This window comes from Rhinolophus hipposideros, assembly GCF_964194185.1.
Source record: "Rhinolophus hipposideros genome assembly, chromosome: 10".
NCBI lineage: Eukaryota > Metazoa > Chordata > Mammalia > Chiroptera > Rhinolophidae > Rhinolophus > Rhinolophus hipposideros.
This window is the reverse complement of record NC_138056.1, coordinates 41,644,077-41,660,841: the sequence shown is the minus strand read 5'-3', so window position 1 is coordinate 41,660,841 and position 16,765 is coordinate 41,644,077. Positions and strand designations below refer to the sequence as shown.

The following is a 16,765-nucleotide window of genomic DNA, read 5'->3' as shown; positions in this document are numbered from 1 at the left end:
CTTGATCCCAAAAATAGGTCACTTCTCCTGACAGCCAACTATGGGAGGGCTGAAATGAAGAAACCAGACTGTATTCTTACCGAAAGGAAGTGTTCTTTTCCTTTTGTTTGGGTAAAATTATCTGTGGGGTAGTTTGTCCAGTAGCAAAAGCAAAGGTGGTGAAAATGGACTGAGGATAGCGGAACTTCATCAACTGCTTCTTAAAAATCTCTACTACTTCTGGACTCACTTCTTCATCAAATGCTACTTTAATCAACTAGAGACAAAAGAGATTAAACATATCAGAAGCATTAAGGATTTCCAGATAACTTCCACCCCAAACGACTGAAATAACAGAAAATAACAATACTAAATGGAAGAGTTTGGAGGCTGAAGAGACTTTGAATATTATGTAATATAGTTTTTAATTTTAAAAATAAAAATTAAGGTGCAGAGAGGTTTAATTGCCACATATAGTTAGTTGGCAAGAAAAATCATGTATCTTGAAGTTGGGTTGCATTAAGACTATCTTTTCTATGATGAGATGAGATAGGGAAGTTAACTTATAGTAGCTAAAGTAGGAAACATGTCCTCATTTTCCAGCTGTTGGTTCTAGAAGGGAATTGGCCTAATCAGATCTCTTCCCAGTCAGAAATACTATAAATCTAGGAAGAAAAAATTCGGTGCGACTAGAATCCTACCGGTGTAGCCAGGCCATATTCTAATTTAGAGTCCTTGGGCAGTTGGAACAGTGACTAAATCCCTAGGAAGTCACTGCTCTCAGGTGATGGGAGCAGGTCTGGAGCCTAGAGATCTGCAACCTCACATTTCACACAATTTGCATAGGGAAGTACTAGGGAGGGCTTCTTGACTAGAAAGAATGAGGCAAGAATTGAAGTCCTAGGAAATCTGAGAAGTCAGAGACAAGGCATGTAGAATAGCAAGAGCAAAATATCACAGACTGAGAATTGTTAAAAAGACTAAGAAAAGACCACTGTTGCATCAGTAATTCCACAGTTCTAATATGTTCAGAGTGCCCTGGAAAAACCTTTGCTTTATTAGGCGTTATGTTGTTAGTACCAATAATACCATAGCCCTAGTTACAATTCTCAGAGTTTCACCTCTTCCACAGAAGAGCCATAAAGCATTTCCCTCTGAAACAGCTGCCAAGAGAATTGCTTTCTATCTGAAGGCTATATCAAACACAAATTGAGGTATGACTTGTCTGAGAACAGGAGTCAATTGTGTATATCTCAATTTCTAAGATCACTAAATATGGACAGATAATTTGTTGGTACTCTGAGTTGGCCACAGGGTTCACAAAATGAGGAATTAAATCCAAGACTATTCATGTGTTTACTCAGTTGAAGATTACCCTCTCAGATCCTCTGATTCTTCTCCACAGAGAGTGGCCATGACATCATTTGTAAAAAACTTTTAAACAATAGAATGGCTCCCTTTCTTAATACCTGAAAAGATGCTGACGTGATCTGCAGTCCATCTTGCATGTTCTGCTGTAGCTGGTTCTGCATTGTGATCTTCTTTTCCTTGGTGATGGAGGCAATGGGAAAACTTCGCACAACTGTCTGCTCGCCAACTATAGGAAGACAGGACACAGACTCAGCAACAATACTTTACAGCTCATTTCTAGAGTCTCTGCTGCTCATTTCATCAGCCTCTGTTGGAGAAACGCCCAGAGAAATGCCCTTTGGAGAGGATAATGCCCAGAAATGCAGTGAGAGAAAATGCTGTGAATCTAGAATCACATTTACTAATTTTACTGCGTGGCAATTCACTCCTGAAACACAACCCTTTCCACAGTGGAGGAACCGTCACAGCCTGCCTGCCTTCGCTTTATTCTCCCAACCTCTGTCTGCCAACGTAAGATCACCTGGTTTAAGGCAATCTTACAGGAAGCGCAGGTTTCATACCGAATAAACGAAGTATCTTCAGATATTGAAAAGAAACCACAATCTCTAATGTAAAAATAAAGCAAAAGAGAAAGTTTTAAAAGTTTGTTTCCATATGTGGTAAAGGTGCTGTACTATGTGTATGTGCCTTTGGAAGATATAGGACTGGGCTTAGGCCCAAGATTTTTAGGAGTTTAAATATTAAAGCAAAAAATGGAAAATATAATTAATTATCAACTGCCTGAGGTTAAGGAGATGAGAGTCTCGAAAAGAAGCGGCACACGTGAAGCCTCCCTTGGAGAGCTTACAGCTCCCCAAGGGACAGGAGAGTCATACATAGAATATAACAACATGTAATTAGCTCTTAGGTTTGAGGGAACAAGGCTTTAAATATTTCAGAAAGGACAAAGATTTCTGCTTGCTAGATGGCTAGAGAATGATTCTTGGAGGAAGTGCGAGAAACGTGAGCTTTGAAGAGAGCATAGGTTTGGATCTGCAGAAGGGAAGAGGGAGGGCATTTCAGGCAGTGGTACCAGTAACAGCATAGGAGCAGCAACAGGCAAGGAAGCCAGGGGGTGAGAAGTGAACCAGCTTTATCTGACTCATGTGCCCACACCCTTATCCACTTATCATCAGAAATGCTCATGCCCTGGACCTATAAATTCCCAGCCTGCAAAATTCTGATTATCCTCTATGTTAAGGTCACACTCAGAGGCTACACAAAATCAGGATGTACACAGGATTTAAGGTCACGACCTACGCTTATACAACACATGTAAAATGATCAGGTTTCTGTGTCATTAAAGGAGAACTTTTAAATTAGAAATTTAAAAAGAGAACTAAAAGAGGCAAATTAAGACTTTTCTTCTGATAAAATAATTTTCCTAAAATGTGAAATTAACCCACAAATTGACAGGAAAAAACAAGAGAACAATACAAGCTTTCAAACGAAGTATGGCATTGATTTAAAAAAATATATATATAAATAAATAAATTAGAGCAATTTAAATGACCAAGTGTCTCACGTATGTGTGTGTGTGTGTGTATATACATATATAGGTATATATGTATATATGCCCAAAATGTATGTTTATGCCCATTGAACTCATAAAAGTCATAGAACAAAGAAGTTACTAAGTACTAGATGTTTAGTTTCTTTATGAATACATAAGCTTTCAAATACAAATATAATTTATATACAGTAATATCAGAAGAGAGCTGAGAAATTTTGCTCTATTCTCATTTTTTCAAAATGAGCACAACTATTCCTATAGATACATTTTGTTTATTGAAATTTATGCGTTTTTTGCTTATTATATGGTAAGCAATCTTTTATGTCCAAGATAATAAATCATCTGATTCTATCCACATAAGGAATTATACAATTGTGAGATTTTAAAGATACTATATTTTACACATCTGAATTCTACTGTCTAACAAAATGCATAGCACACAGTACATACTCATCAAAAGCTACTGAATGAGTAATTTCAGATGAGGAAGGAACTTTAGTGACCATTTATCCCAATGGTTCCTGATCCTCAGTATGCATCACAGTCATCTCTGGGGCTTAAAAATACAGATGCCTCGGTCTCTCCATTCCTAGAATCCTAATTCAGATTTGAATTCAATTGTTTGAGGGTTGGGTCCAGAACTGGGTATCTTTAAAACACTTTCTAGATAATTCAAATTCATCACAATCAAAGTCGAGAACCATTGCATTATCACCAATCAAGCTCAATTCCCTAATTTTATACAAGGGGAAATTGTAGCCTTACAGTTAACTGTAGGACTCAGAAAGGTGGGGCAAATCAGCAAGGGACACTGTTAGCAGCCAGGTACTGTGAATATTCTAAGGTCACAATATGCTGCCTCATGAAATTATAATCATTTTAGTGAACTTACGGGTTCTTCAAATAAGAATCTATGATCCAAATTATCATTAGCTGTGGTATACAGAAGTCTTCTAAAAAATACCTGTGTGGTAAAAGGCTTACTCTGAATCTGAAAAATCTGCAAATCATTGTACATAGATGGAATCCAAACCTCACGTAGCACACAGATAGCCATGTTCGGCTGGCATATGTGAGCCATACCTAGCTGATCATGGGGAGTCCCTCGGAACAGAATTCTGTATGTGGTAAGGAACAAGGCTCCTTCTGCTGGCAGCAGCTGGGGGCCTCCAAGAAGGCCCCCTGTAGCTTCTTCTCTTCCATCAGGATCCAGTAGGACACGAAGACCTTCACAAACAATTTCTTCTCCTGGCAGTAGAGCAGGTCTAAGAATCTTGGGCTAACAACAGAAAAAGTGTTTTGAACACAACTCTTGTGGGGTCTCCAACACTTAGACAAGGTTATTTTTTCAGTTACAGACCTAAAAAACTTGAGCCAGACTTCCCAGGTAGCCAAAATGAGAAGACAGATTTGGGAAGAGGCAGAAATGACAGATCTGCATCCAAATATAAAAAGATTCTTTGTAGCATTGCTTATTAAAAGTAAAATCATTGGAAATTACTAAAATATTTGAAATATCTAGTCAATGCAATTTTCCGTAATCATTTTAAAAAATGACATGAATCTATATGTATTAACATAGAAGGTTATCCAGAACACATTGTTAAGTAAAAAAAACAAGTTGCAAACCAGTATGTATATTATGATCCCCTTTTTAGGAAAGAAAAGAAAATTGTAAGACTATGAACCATTGGGCTGGGTAAGAAAGGTAAAGGGATTAATAAATACAAGTTGGTAGTTATAAAATAGTCGCAGGGATGTAAAGTACAGCATGGGGAATATAGTCAATAATATTGTAAAAACTATGTATAGTGCCAGGGGGGTACTAGACTATCAGGCGGATCACTTCATAAACTATATAAATGTCTAACCACTATGCTGTTCACCAGAAACTGATATAAAATAAAACTGAATGTCAATTATAATTGAAAAAAATATATAGTCACGGAGATGTAAAGTACAGCATAGGGAATACAGCCAATAGTATTGTAATAATTATGTACAGTGTCAGATGGGTAATAGACTTATTGGGGTTATCACTTTGCGAGTATATAAATGTCTAAACATTATGTTGTTTTGTACACCTGAAACCAATATAATATTGTATATCAATGGTAACTGAAAAATAAATTTTTAAAAATTAAAAAAAAAAGAAAGAATCTGAACCAAACTATTAAAGGTGGTGCTATCATGGTTAAGGATAGAGGTGGGATTGGGTGGGTAGGACCATCGGGAACTTTCACTTATACAATGAGTATCTCTTTAATGTTTCAATTTTATATAAAGAGCACTATTACTTTTGTAAGCTGGAAAAACACATACTTGAAAAAATAGATGCATCTTTAAGGACCTACCTTTCTTGGCTCTTATTGAGAATTAACACAATAAACAACCAAGTAATGAACATTTACACTGTGAAATAAGGAACCACATGATACACTCTTCTGAAGAGTTTAGTTCTAAAAAAAGAAAAATCCATCTCTTCTGAAGTTGTTTATTTTTTGGTAAACAATAAAAACTATATAAATCAGCCCTATTGTTTTCCTTGGCTCTACGATGCTCAGAGCTAAATGTAAAGTCAAAGTACAACGATCACTGTATCTCAGATTTCTGATAGAATTATCTTTCCTATCCATCTGGCTTCTGATTTCCTTTGAATTTATTTTTAATAGTTGTGTTGTATAGGTAAGAGGGTCCTGAAGCCCAGTCCACAGTCTGGTGCCAGATTTGCTGCAAAGTAATTGTCTGGGTGGCTTGTTACTGCACAGAGTCCCAGGCCAAGTCCCAGCGTGCTCCACCTCAGGAGGCTGGGGTGGCGTTCAGTGAGGACTCTGTTGTTAACAGACTTCCCAGGTACTTGTGAAGTGTGCTTGGAAGGTGTACAGATTCAAGAACCTGGTGTTTCATGGTAACTGCCTTAAATACTTTTTTTGGAAGTAGGCAGAGCATAAAATCTTGGCTTAAAGGTAGAATGTTCATAATTTATGTCCTGTCTATAACAGTAGACTCAACAAGAGATTATTATTGTTCCTGTTGAATCCACTATTCAGTATCCTTTTTATGAGGATCTATATGACAAACTCCTTTGAAAGTTTAATGTATCATTAAAAGTGGAGCTGGTCTCTGTAAAATGTTAGGAGAAGGTACTTTCTGGGGTACAACAGTGTAGTGCTGCTTTTTTAAGAAGCGATGTTATACTCTGAAAGTATGTGGTCTGCAACATTTACCTTCTGTATAGGTGGAAGTCTTCTACTCTCTCGATGCACTGCTTCTAGGGTCTCAATGTGCATAGCTACAATTCCTAGGATGAATCAGAGTACTCAAAATGAAAGAACATAAAACAAGCAGAATTAAAACAAATTCTGAATATTTTAGAATTAAAAACTAATCACATTTTGGTGGTTCCTCAAAGAGTTAAACATAGAAATAACATATGACGCCTAGGTAATTTGACACCTAGGTATATATCCAAAAGAAATGAAAACAAGGTTCACACAGAGACTTCTATGTGAATATTCTTAGTAGCAGTGTTCCCAATAGCCAGAAGGTGGAAACAATCCACGTGTCCATCAACAGACGAACGGATAAACAAAATGTGGCATATCTATACCATGGAATATTGTTCAGCCTTAAAAAGGAATGGAGTTCTGACACATGCTACAACATGGATGAACCTTGAAGACATTATGCTAAGTGAAATAAGCCAGACACAAAAGGACAGATATCATACGATTTCACTTACATGCAATATCTAAAATAGGCAAATTCATAGAGACAGAAAGATCAGAGGTAACCGGGTAGAGAATGGGGAGTTATTGCATAATGGGTACAGAGCGTCTGTTTGGAGTGACAATAAAATTTTGCTAATATATGTGTATAGTGGTAACGGTTGTATAACATTGTGGATGTAATTAATACCACTGAATTTTACACTTCAACATGGTTTATAAATTTTATGTTATATATATTTTACCACAATTTAAAAATATTTGAAAAAACTAATCAGAACATAAATACAGTTGGCCTTCCGTATCTGTGGGTTCCACATCAGACTCAACTAACTGTGGATCAAAACTATTTGGAAAAAAACTTACGTTGTTGTTGACATGTACTATGTAATTAGTTAGGCCTATGATGTGTCTGTACTGAATATTTACAGCCTTTCTTTGTCATTATTCCCTAAACAATACGCAGTATAAACAACTATTTACATAGCATTTACATTGCATTCAGTATTATAAGTAATCCAGAGATGATTTAAAGTATACAGAAGGATGTGCGTAGAATACTATGCACTATGCACAAATACTATGCCATTTTATATAAGTGACTTGGGCATCCACAGATTTTGGTATCTGTGGGGGGTTCCTGGAACCAATCCCCTGCAGATACCGAGGGAGGGCTGTAAATAACATGGCCAAACTACATGAAAAACAAGTATTACAGGTGTTATGCTGGAAAACGTAGACCCATAAGAACTATTCTTACCCAATTATCTCCAATATTCTGGTTATCTAACATCTGCAAAGTGATTACCTGGGATCATGCAATGAAGACTCTTGATGTGATCCTGAGTAACTCCACTCTCTGTACAAACCTTGTCAATAAATCGGGTTATGAAACGCACAACAGAATTGGCAATGTCATTATTCTCTGAATCTTCAAATCCACTTTCTGTATCATAGCTCTCAGCTACACTTCCTGCAATACTAAGAAAGTTAAGGAAAGAAATCTCAGTCAGTACATAAATATGACAAATTACGACTATATCACCATCAATTTCCACAGCAATTTAAACTTGCTCAAAGAGATGTATACTCAAGTAGAAGCTCACTTAACTCCATGGCTCCTTTATAAGTGACCATGGTGAAACATGATACTCTACTTGCCTACATTTGGAAGCAACTGTCAGGCATTGTCCTTGGGACCCAGATTTATTTTTGTAAGGAATACCTTCTTGTCATTTTCCTAAAGGAATTCAGGAACCATAGAAAATAAAGCAAAAAGCGAAGCTTTCATTTATTATCTGATACTTGAACCTTCGAAAAAAAACACAAACCTGTCCCCCCAAGTGAAATACCACATAGAACCAGACAAAGTCATATGGCTGTCTTTGGCCTTTGGCAATCGTGGGACATGTTCCTTGGTAGGTAAAGCAAAAGAACTTTTTTCAGCAAATAGCACATTCTTCCAAATGGAAGAACCAAATTGTCCTATGAACCCTTCTCTTGTCAATATTTATCTCTCTCTGAGTGGAACACAACCCTTTGAAGCCGTCGGTCTTCTGCACATGATAAAATCATGCAAGAGAGGGGAATTAATTTGAAATGGAGCAGATGTGAAAGCTCAATCCTTGCCCTTGTTGCTCATTCAGTTCCCACTATTCAACAAATACTCCTGCCTCCTATGTCTTCTTTTAGACTGCTAATCATGGAAAAGACTCATGTGAATGTTCTAACCTATTCAATTCTCCTTCCTCTTAATCCAACCACGTTAACGGAATCAGTGTTAAAGTAAAGCTAAGCAGTGAATATGGCTATCACACCGTCCCAAAGCATTAAAGAACTTAGGTGCCTCAGCCCCTCACCACGTAAATCAGGTTGTAGAAAATGTCATGAAGGAAAAAAAAAGCAGGGTAGGAGAAAGAGTGATGGACGTGATACTTAAGATAGGGAAGTCAGGAGGGCCTATCTGGGTAGGTGACATTTGAGCAGAGAACTAAAGGACGTAAAGGAGTGATTCTTAGGACTATTTCAGTGAAAGTATTCCAGATTGTGGGGACAAGTACAAAGGCCCTGAGGCAGTATGATGTTTAGGGTGTTTGAAGATTAGCATCAGCAGGGAGACCAGAGTGGCTAACAGAAAAGCGATTGGAAATAAGGTCAGAGCAGTAGCCAGAGGTCAGCCTTGTCAGGCCTTGTAATCTACTGGTTTCATTCTCAGCGGTAGGGGAAGTTGTTGTAGGGTTGAGAGCAAGGCATGGCTGAGGTCATGATTACAGGCAAATGCACTGTATAAACTGAGGAAAAGGAGGGCCAAGAAACAAATAATCACTTTGGCAAGAAGGAGTTCGTTAGTAATTTTCCAAAGTGCTTTCTGAAGGGCTGGATCACTAGTGGGTGAGACATTTGAAAAATCAGGTCACGAAAGAGAAGAGAGTATCGGAGGTGGTTAAGCACCATCAAATGAGATGAAGGTTTTTTTAATAGAGAAGAGCTGAGCAGGTCTGAAGTTGGAAAACATGGTTAATTTTTGAAATATACACAGTAATATCTGCCCCAAATACTTTATACTCTGCGTGTCCACATTCCAGTACCTGTTTGTGACAATGCTGTTGCTCCCACTCTCCCAGTCGCCTGGTGCCGATGTTCTCAGAAGCTTGTTTTTACTTGTATCCAGTGGAACTAGAAGGTTGACCATGAGGTTTGCAAAGTGAATGGCCTGACTGAAGACAGTGCTTTCCTCACGTTGCACCAACTCTTGCTGAGTTGATTTGCTCAGAGTAGGCCACAGACGGAGCTGCTCAGCTGCCAGGTCCATTGCTGTCTTCTCCTGATATTGGTCATCAGAAAACTTATCCTACAAAAACACAAAGCAACACAATCAAAATCCATCACCTCATAGGAGCTTCAGAAAACAAGGAGATGTTTTACTAATTCATCTGTTGAAGACCTATAACGACAAACATGAAAACATACACAAAAACATAACAACAAAACAAAAACCTAGACTTTTTTTACCCATATCCAGTAGGCCTTGAGTGAAACCCAAGAAAGAAGTAGCAAAGCACAGATGGAAGCAGCTGACATTTCACTGCATTTATTTATCTCCATGGTTCCATCCCTTTTTGGTTGCCAGTTGTAACAAATTATTGACCCAAGTATGAATGTTCCAATAGCATTTACTAATACTCTGATATGTTTCTTTTCTTCTGCTCTTTGGAAGAAGGAGATGGAGAACCAAAGTCATGAAGTACAGAGCTAGATTTCCTTGTAAATGTGGGAGTCAAATATTATTGCCCACATGGGTATATGGGTGACCATGGGATTTGTAAGAGTGGTTTTCTAGCAGGGTGAAGAGTTAAACAATAAGAGTAATCTACATCTGCATAGCACTATACAGCTTGTGAAGAGCTGGACATCTATAGTCTCACTTGTATCTAATCCGGGGCTTGGAGACAGGCTTCTTTAGAATACAGGACACAGAAGCAGTGACACGTGTTTGCTCTACGAAGGCTTTTTAGATATATCAATGTTATCATTACAGCTGCTTAAAATATTATCAAAAGCACCGCACCAGCCCAATTATTTTGGAACATGACCTCACACTAATAGTGTCTGCATCTGCTACAAGTTACCTACCCAAGGGCATCTGGTGTTTTGAAAGAAACACCTGAGTTTTAAATTTATGCTATCACAATAATAATTTAGAATATCAGATGTCAGGTAGTGTTATTTGTTATTAAAGTTTCTATTCTTATCATACTCAATAGCAGACCAATAATATGTTTAAAATTACACAAGGCATGGAAATATTGAATACTACTGTGTAGTTTCTGTAGATAGTTAGGTTTATTTATCTCACATAACATAAGGCCAATTTAAATGGAGGATAATGGAAAGGACCAGCATCAATGTATTAACCCAGCAGGTAGAATGAAAAATTACTCTGAAGTGAATCAACATTGACAGTCAGCCTTTGCCTTTAATGCTGCTTTATGTTCAATTAATGAGAATAATAATTTCTAACATTTATTATTTACTATGTGTCAGGCACTCTTCAATAGATTTTACTTGTATTTGGTATTAAAATCTTACAATAATTGTATCTATTCATTTTATCAACAAGGAAATAAGGCATGGAGGTAACATAAATTGTCCAAGACTAGACAGCTAGTGAATGACAATTTAAAATTTCAGAAAAATTTAAACTCCTTTTTCAAATTAAAAACAATTTTTTCTCTATTTTAAAATATTTTCTTTAAAATAGTTGATGCTAATAAAATATACAGAAACATGTAGAATATTCCTAAAAGAGAACCTAGATTTATCGCTGGCATACTTTTGAGCGGGCACACTTCTGAGAGCTACTGAATTTTACATTTACTTTAGAGTCAATTAACTTTGACATTTCTTCAAGAAGTTAATTGCATCTGCCTCGGTATTTTAGGATTGTTCTTTCTGTTCAACTTCCTAGAATTGTTTCTAGGGAATTCCTAATTATTAAAATATAATAAAACAATTCTAGTGCTAAAGCACTGTTCAAGAAGTTATGGAAAAAATACCGAGAGTGGTTAGATGGGTGTGTGGGAGGGGGTTGGGGATAAGGGGAAAGGTGAAGGGATTTGGAAGCAGCTGGTAACCACAAGATGGCCTCAGGGTTTTTCTTTTGAAAATTAATTTGGGGAAGGTATTCTATAATGTTGTAAAGATTTTGTTGGGTATCCGATGGACATGCGTCCTATTTGGGAGACCACCTCAGGGATACTGTGGATACCTGATCATGGCATTGTACATCAGAAGCTAAACATTAATGAATGCCAACTATAATTTTATATATATAATGTGATGGTTCAGTGTGAGGTCGGAGGGATAGTGGATGGGGGGAGGGGGGTTCACAGTATGAGGGATATAAATGATGAACGTCTAAGTATTACCTTGTTTTGTACACCTGAAACTAATAAATAAATTAATTAATAAAAAAAAAAAAAAAGAAGTTATGGAAAAAATATAACATCAACAGAAGACTTTGTATCAACAGAAATCCACAGAAGAAAGATCTCGCCACAGAGCTCCCTAACGTAAATTCCAAATACACTGGCAGGAAGTAGCTAGATTTCCTTTGCCCTGGGGATATCTGAATAAGCTTTCCTTGACGCCAGGATCCCGGACCCGTACAGGTACCTTTCTTCTCTCATCTTACCTTTTGCTTCAGATATGGGGCATGACTGTCTTCCTTGGCTGAGAGATACAGTGAGCGAACTTGCTCCTGCACTGCATTGTAAAAGGTTGTCTCCCAAAACTGCTGGTTCGCCCAGATGGGGTGGTCCTGCACACAGGTGTAAGCAAATTGGCTGACTCCAGGCGCCAGTTTCTGTGAGAACACACAGTACACATCACCATGAGGCTTGCAGGGTGATGACAGTTCAGAAGGTTACAAGGGGTACAGTTAACCATAGATGTGCTCAAAGGGTTTATCTAAACAATACCTTACGGCAGTATAAGTTTAGCAAACAGCAGCTTGCTCATTTGTTAACCGGCAGTTTTGGGCTTGCTAGCAAACACTTTAGGGTCTCGATCACTTTATTAAAACGAACATTTTAGCAACAGCTAAAAATCTAAGTTATTATATGAATTAGAGAATATATAGAAAGTACTTACACTGCACCATACCCACAGTAGGCAATGGGAGTTGGTAGCTTTATTACAATTGGAATACATAATACAATCTATCACGACCTAAACATAAAACTCCAGGTAATTTAAAATTTCTTCTACTTGGTTTTAGAGTATATTTTTTGGGGGGCATTAATTGAATGTGAGTGAGCCAACAACAGCCTCGCCTTACACACAAAATGGGGGCGTATCATGCGTTTGGGACTGAAGAGGAATTGCACCGTCCCTACTTCTCACTCTAGCCCTTTACTTCCCCAGAGAGGTTGTTGCCTGGCTCACATACATACGCTCTAGCAGAGGGTCCTGTGCTTCAAGAGCACTTTCTGGTACCCAAGTCTGAGACTGGGAAGGTAATCCCAAACCAAACTTCTTTTCCAGGACTTCCTGCTGGGATTTGGAGTAAGAGGAAAACTTCCTCTATGATTAACTACAGAAGGAAGGAAAACTAACTCTGCAGCCACTTGAGGCACTTCATAAATATTTATGTATCTCATTTAATACTAACAATCCTGTAAGATGAGCATTATTATTGCCAATTTAATGAAGAAAAAGCAGAAGTTCATAAAGGTTTAAGTGATTGTCCAAGGCCATATAGCAATTACATAAGTGGTAGAACTAGGTCTCAAGCCCAGAGCTGGGTTCCAAAGCCCCTGTTTTTAATACACCAAAATGTCTTGCAAAGGAACTGCAAGCGAATCATAAACACCAATTAGCACTGCTGTCTGTTTTTTCCTGCACTTTCGAATTTTGTTTCCCAAAGTTATATTCTGCCTTGAAACGTCTGACATGATTTCAATTAACAAAACATTTTATTTTAATTTTTGGAATTTTTATAAGAGTTTATTTGAGCCAAACTGACATATGCTAGGGAGCACGATTTCAAATGTTCCCTGAATTTTAAATTTTACAGATAATTTGCATTGCCAAATTTCAGTTAATGACTTAAGTCATCTTTCCACAGCCATTGCTTTCACTTCTAAAAGTTAAAGATGTTCCGAAAATTTAAAATCCATTATTTCTCAGTACACAGCAGGTAACATTCTCAATAGATAGACAATTTTTTGTCCATTTTATTCTGTGGAACTGAGCTCATCTGTTTTCTGTGAGTAGAACTAAAGTTTCTGATAATGTAAGTTTTCTTTTGAAGCAATTTAATGAGCTGACTTATCTTCTCCTGAAATGCTGGACACTGAATAACACTTTTAAGGTTATATACAAAACAATTATGTAGCAACAGTTGGTTCATTTCTTAGGGATGCATAACAGATGTGTAAGATATCTTGTGAAAATTATATGCTCAGTACATGCTGATTTTCTCCTTACTCTTGGGCAGCCTGAACCTGGAATTGGAATAGGCACCAGGCAGACCATGGAATGTAGCACCTGTGTAGTTGGAAGTCGTGTGGCTGTGATTTTGCCTGTGAGAGTCTGTACTTCTGCATCCGTGTCATAAGCCCCTTTCAAGATAGGTCTGTGTATTGCTGCTGAGGAGATGGGCTACACGTCTATTAGATGGCTATAAACTGGGGCTGACCATGAAGCAATAACCAGAGTTCCCCAAGTGGAAGTTACACAAGGATTATTGCTGGTTTTCATAATGCTGTCTGCCCATTTAAGACATAGCTACTATATACCTATGGAGAAATCATGGACAAAACGTGTGTGGGGCTGTGCATATGTAAGCAAAAGCCACCGACACTATGAATCACATGCTCCTATACTCTGCTGGAAGATACTTGGGATGCACGTTGCACAATTTTTTCTTTTGCCCCTAAGTACCCTAAGGACTAACAATGACCTCTTGGCAGTGCAAAGGCCTATTCTGAAAGAGATATCACAGGCGTGAAATTCAAACAAGATAAAGGATAATTCCCACTGTCTTCCCCATGAATACAGAGGCAGCACCACTTCTTATAAATGCAATGTAATGAATAGCAGCTCTTAAAATTTTGTAGTTCTAAAATTATATTAACATAGATGAGCTCAGAAAAAAACAGCTCTTAACAGTTTCTCACAGAGTGCCTTTAGAATCATCAGCACACAAAACATTATTAATTATAAATTTCTTATTACGCCTTGACAGCTCTACTGGAATCTGAGAATATTTAGAGAATGTACGCATATATATATGTATCTATATGTATACATACACATATATGTGTATGTATACATATAGATACATATATATATACAAAAAGTACACACATTTTAAGAAAGGAAAACTGTATTAAAATTGTAATACTCAATATATACTGATAACAAAAGATGAATACAAGTCACGTTTGACTTTTGCAATTACAAGAAATGCTCAAAGTGGTTACTACCATCAGCGTCCAGACACTTCTGATTATGGCAAACTACTACTTGAGCAACGCTGGCCAAAGTGTCCACTTGAATATATATCTTTGGTACCCTCGGTTGTGTTTGTGTGTCTGTGTGTGTGTGCTTGTGTGTGTAGAGAGAGAGAGTTTATAGAGTATTTATAGAGAATCGGAGAGAAAAGCCCTGCCTTTCTCTTTTAGAGTTTTTCTTACTGATGCTGCATATTCACTTTCCTTGGCATGCATCAGTTACCATCTTCCTGTTTATTCACAAACTAAAAGTGAATACGTCCCTAAATCTTTTGAACAAAAAGTGAACTACCTGTATGTGTTCCAAGGCAGAAGAATAGTGTAAAAGAGAGGACAGTAGCCCAAAGGGCCAGAACCCACAGCTCGTTTACTAGGTAAGAATTATAGAGGAGTGAAGTGATGATTATAGGATAATCAGGTGGCAACAGTCACAAATGACTGTCATCTTATACATGCATAAAAATCATTAATTCATAAATACTTCAAATATTATTATTTGTCCAAACATGAAATTTGCCTCCTTTCTTTGTGGTTTCAATTGCAAGCACAAGCACTGTGTGGGTAGCTGTAGGATGGGCAGGTGTGCTCTCAGGACCAGCAGAGGGCAGTAGCACCTTATTCTGCTTAGGTTCCATCAGGGCTTGAGAGAGGAACTGCAAAAAATGGAGCTCTGCAGTCTGGCTGGGCTAAAAAATGGGTGGGTGGTAAGGTGAATACGGCCTGTCCTCACCGTACATTTGAGAGACTCTAAAAGAAAATGAATTTGACCAAAGTCATACAGCAAGATTGGTAGAAGGGGAACAGAAATAAGGTTTTCCTTTATTCTACATCATTTCTGTAAGACACAAAAATTGAGATATTCCATAAAACAAAACTATAGTATAAGTACTTAAGAAAGATGCAGTGGCAGCTTAGTGTTTCAGATTCACTATATCCTAGGTGTGACAGTACAGCAGTTTTAGTAAACAAAGAAAATAAGCACCTGTGGATAAAACTATCTTCTGATTCTAATCACTTCTTTGCTTTGAAGACAAAACTTTCCCAAGATGGTCTCTCAAAATGGCCAAATAGGCCAGTTTCGTGGCCTTTATTTTGTACAAAGATGAGACTCAATCCACTCTGAGATTGTGAGAGCAGTGGATAGGGAATGTTGCTGACAGATGACATCTTTCTTTCCCTTCAATTTTGGCAGCAATATTTACTTTATATTTCATAATAATTCTTATGATTCTGTCCTAAAGAAACAAGTGATATTTTGCCATGCAATTTTACGAGATATTTAAGAATGTGTTGACTTCCTTCCTTATCTAGAAAAAATAGCCCTGAAGGTACTAGATTAAGCAATGCCATTCGTTTTCCACAAAGCATTCAAAGGAAACCCAGTAGGCGACAGGATATAGAGAATAAACTCAGGGGGCTCACCAACCAGCAGGCCAGATTCAAATCCAAATAAATGGACACAAATCATCTCAGAGACAAGTTGGTCAAGGGAAAGGTTAAGATATCAGTATCAGGGGCCTGTCTGAGGCTAGACATGTTTGCTCTCTAGGACCAAGGCTCCAATTAGGGAACTCAGAGGGAAACCAGATTTCAGGGGAGAAAAAGCTAGCTAGCAGGACTGATTCCATAAATATGTAATGGTCTAAAAGAATAATGCAGAATACAAAGATTCATTGTTTAAAATGCCGGGTATTTCCTATACAGTTCTGGACACTGAAATACAAGTGTACTTCATTGTACAGTACGGGGATGGTGCCAGCCAGTCCTTTTACAATTCTACACTGGCCTGACCAAGTCCAGATTTAAGTCACTTTAAGAATTAATTTGAGTATTTTCTGATGAACTTTGGAAGTGCTTAATCTTGAGAGACAAAAAGACAAACAAAAGAAAGCTAAGAATAGAAAAAAATGTATAATCAAAATCTGTATTTATCAATTCTTAACCAAATCTTAAAACATATTTATTTTGTGAATATTTGTTTTTAACCAAAGGACATACAACATTATGGATTTGGTTGCAGCCTACTGTGTACCTCTCTTGGTCTAATTTTTCACCTATCCCAGAGGTAACAATGATGCTACACTAGGTAGTTTTCATTTCTATTTATCTTTTATACC

The 16,765-nt window shown here is 37.5% G+C and overlaps 1 protein-coding gene across 8 annotated transcripts in view; it reads right to left on the bottom strand.

The window, feature by feature from the left end:
* Nucleotides 1-16,765, bottom strand: part of SBF2 (SET binding factor 2) — a 396,450-nt gene that overhangs the window by 57,101 nt on the left and 322,584 nt on the right. For all 8 annotated transcript variants that reach the window (XM_081063396.1, XM_081063389.1, XM_081063390.1 and 5 more), the window contains 7 exons: nucleotides 11,825-11,995; nucleotides 9,219-9,481; nucleotides 7,439-7,611; nucleotides 6,130-6,203; nucleotides 3,986-4,181; nucleotides 1,449-1,576; nucleotides 81-256 (listed from right to left, as the gene is read on the bottom strand). In XM_081063396.1, the coding sequence (XP_080919522.1) occupies nucleotides 81-256; nucleotides 1,449-1,576; nucleotides 3,986-4,181; nucleotides 6,130-6,203; nucleotides 7,439-7,611; nucleotides 9,219-9,481; nucleotides 11,825-11,995 (1,181 nt within the window). The remainder of the gene's footprint in view (nucleotides 1-80; nucleotides 257-1,448; nucleotides 1,577-3,985; nucleotides 4,182-6,129; nucleotides 6,204-7,438; nucleotides 7,612-9,218; nucleotides 9,482-11,824; nucleotides 11,996-16,765) is intronic.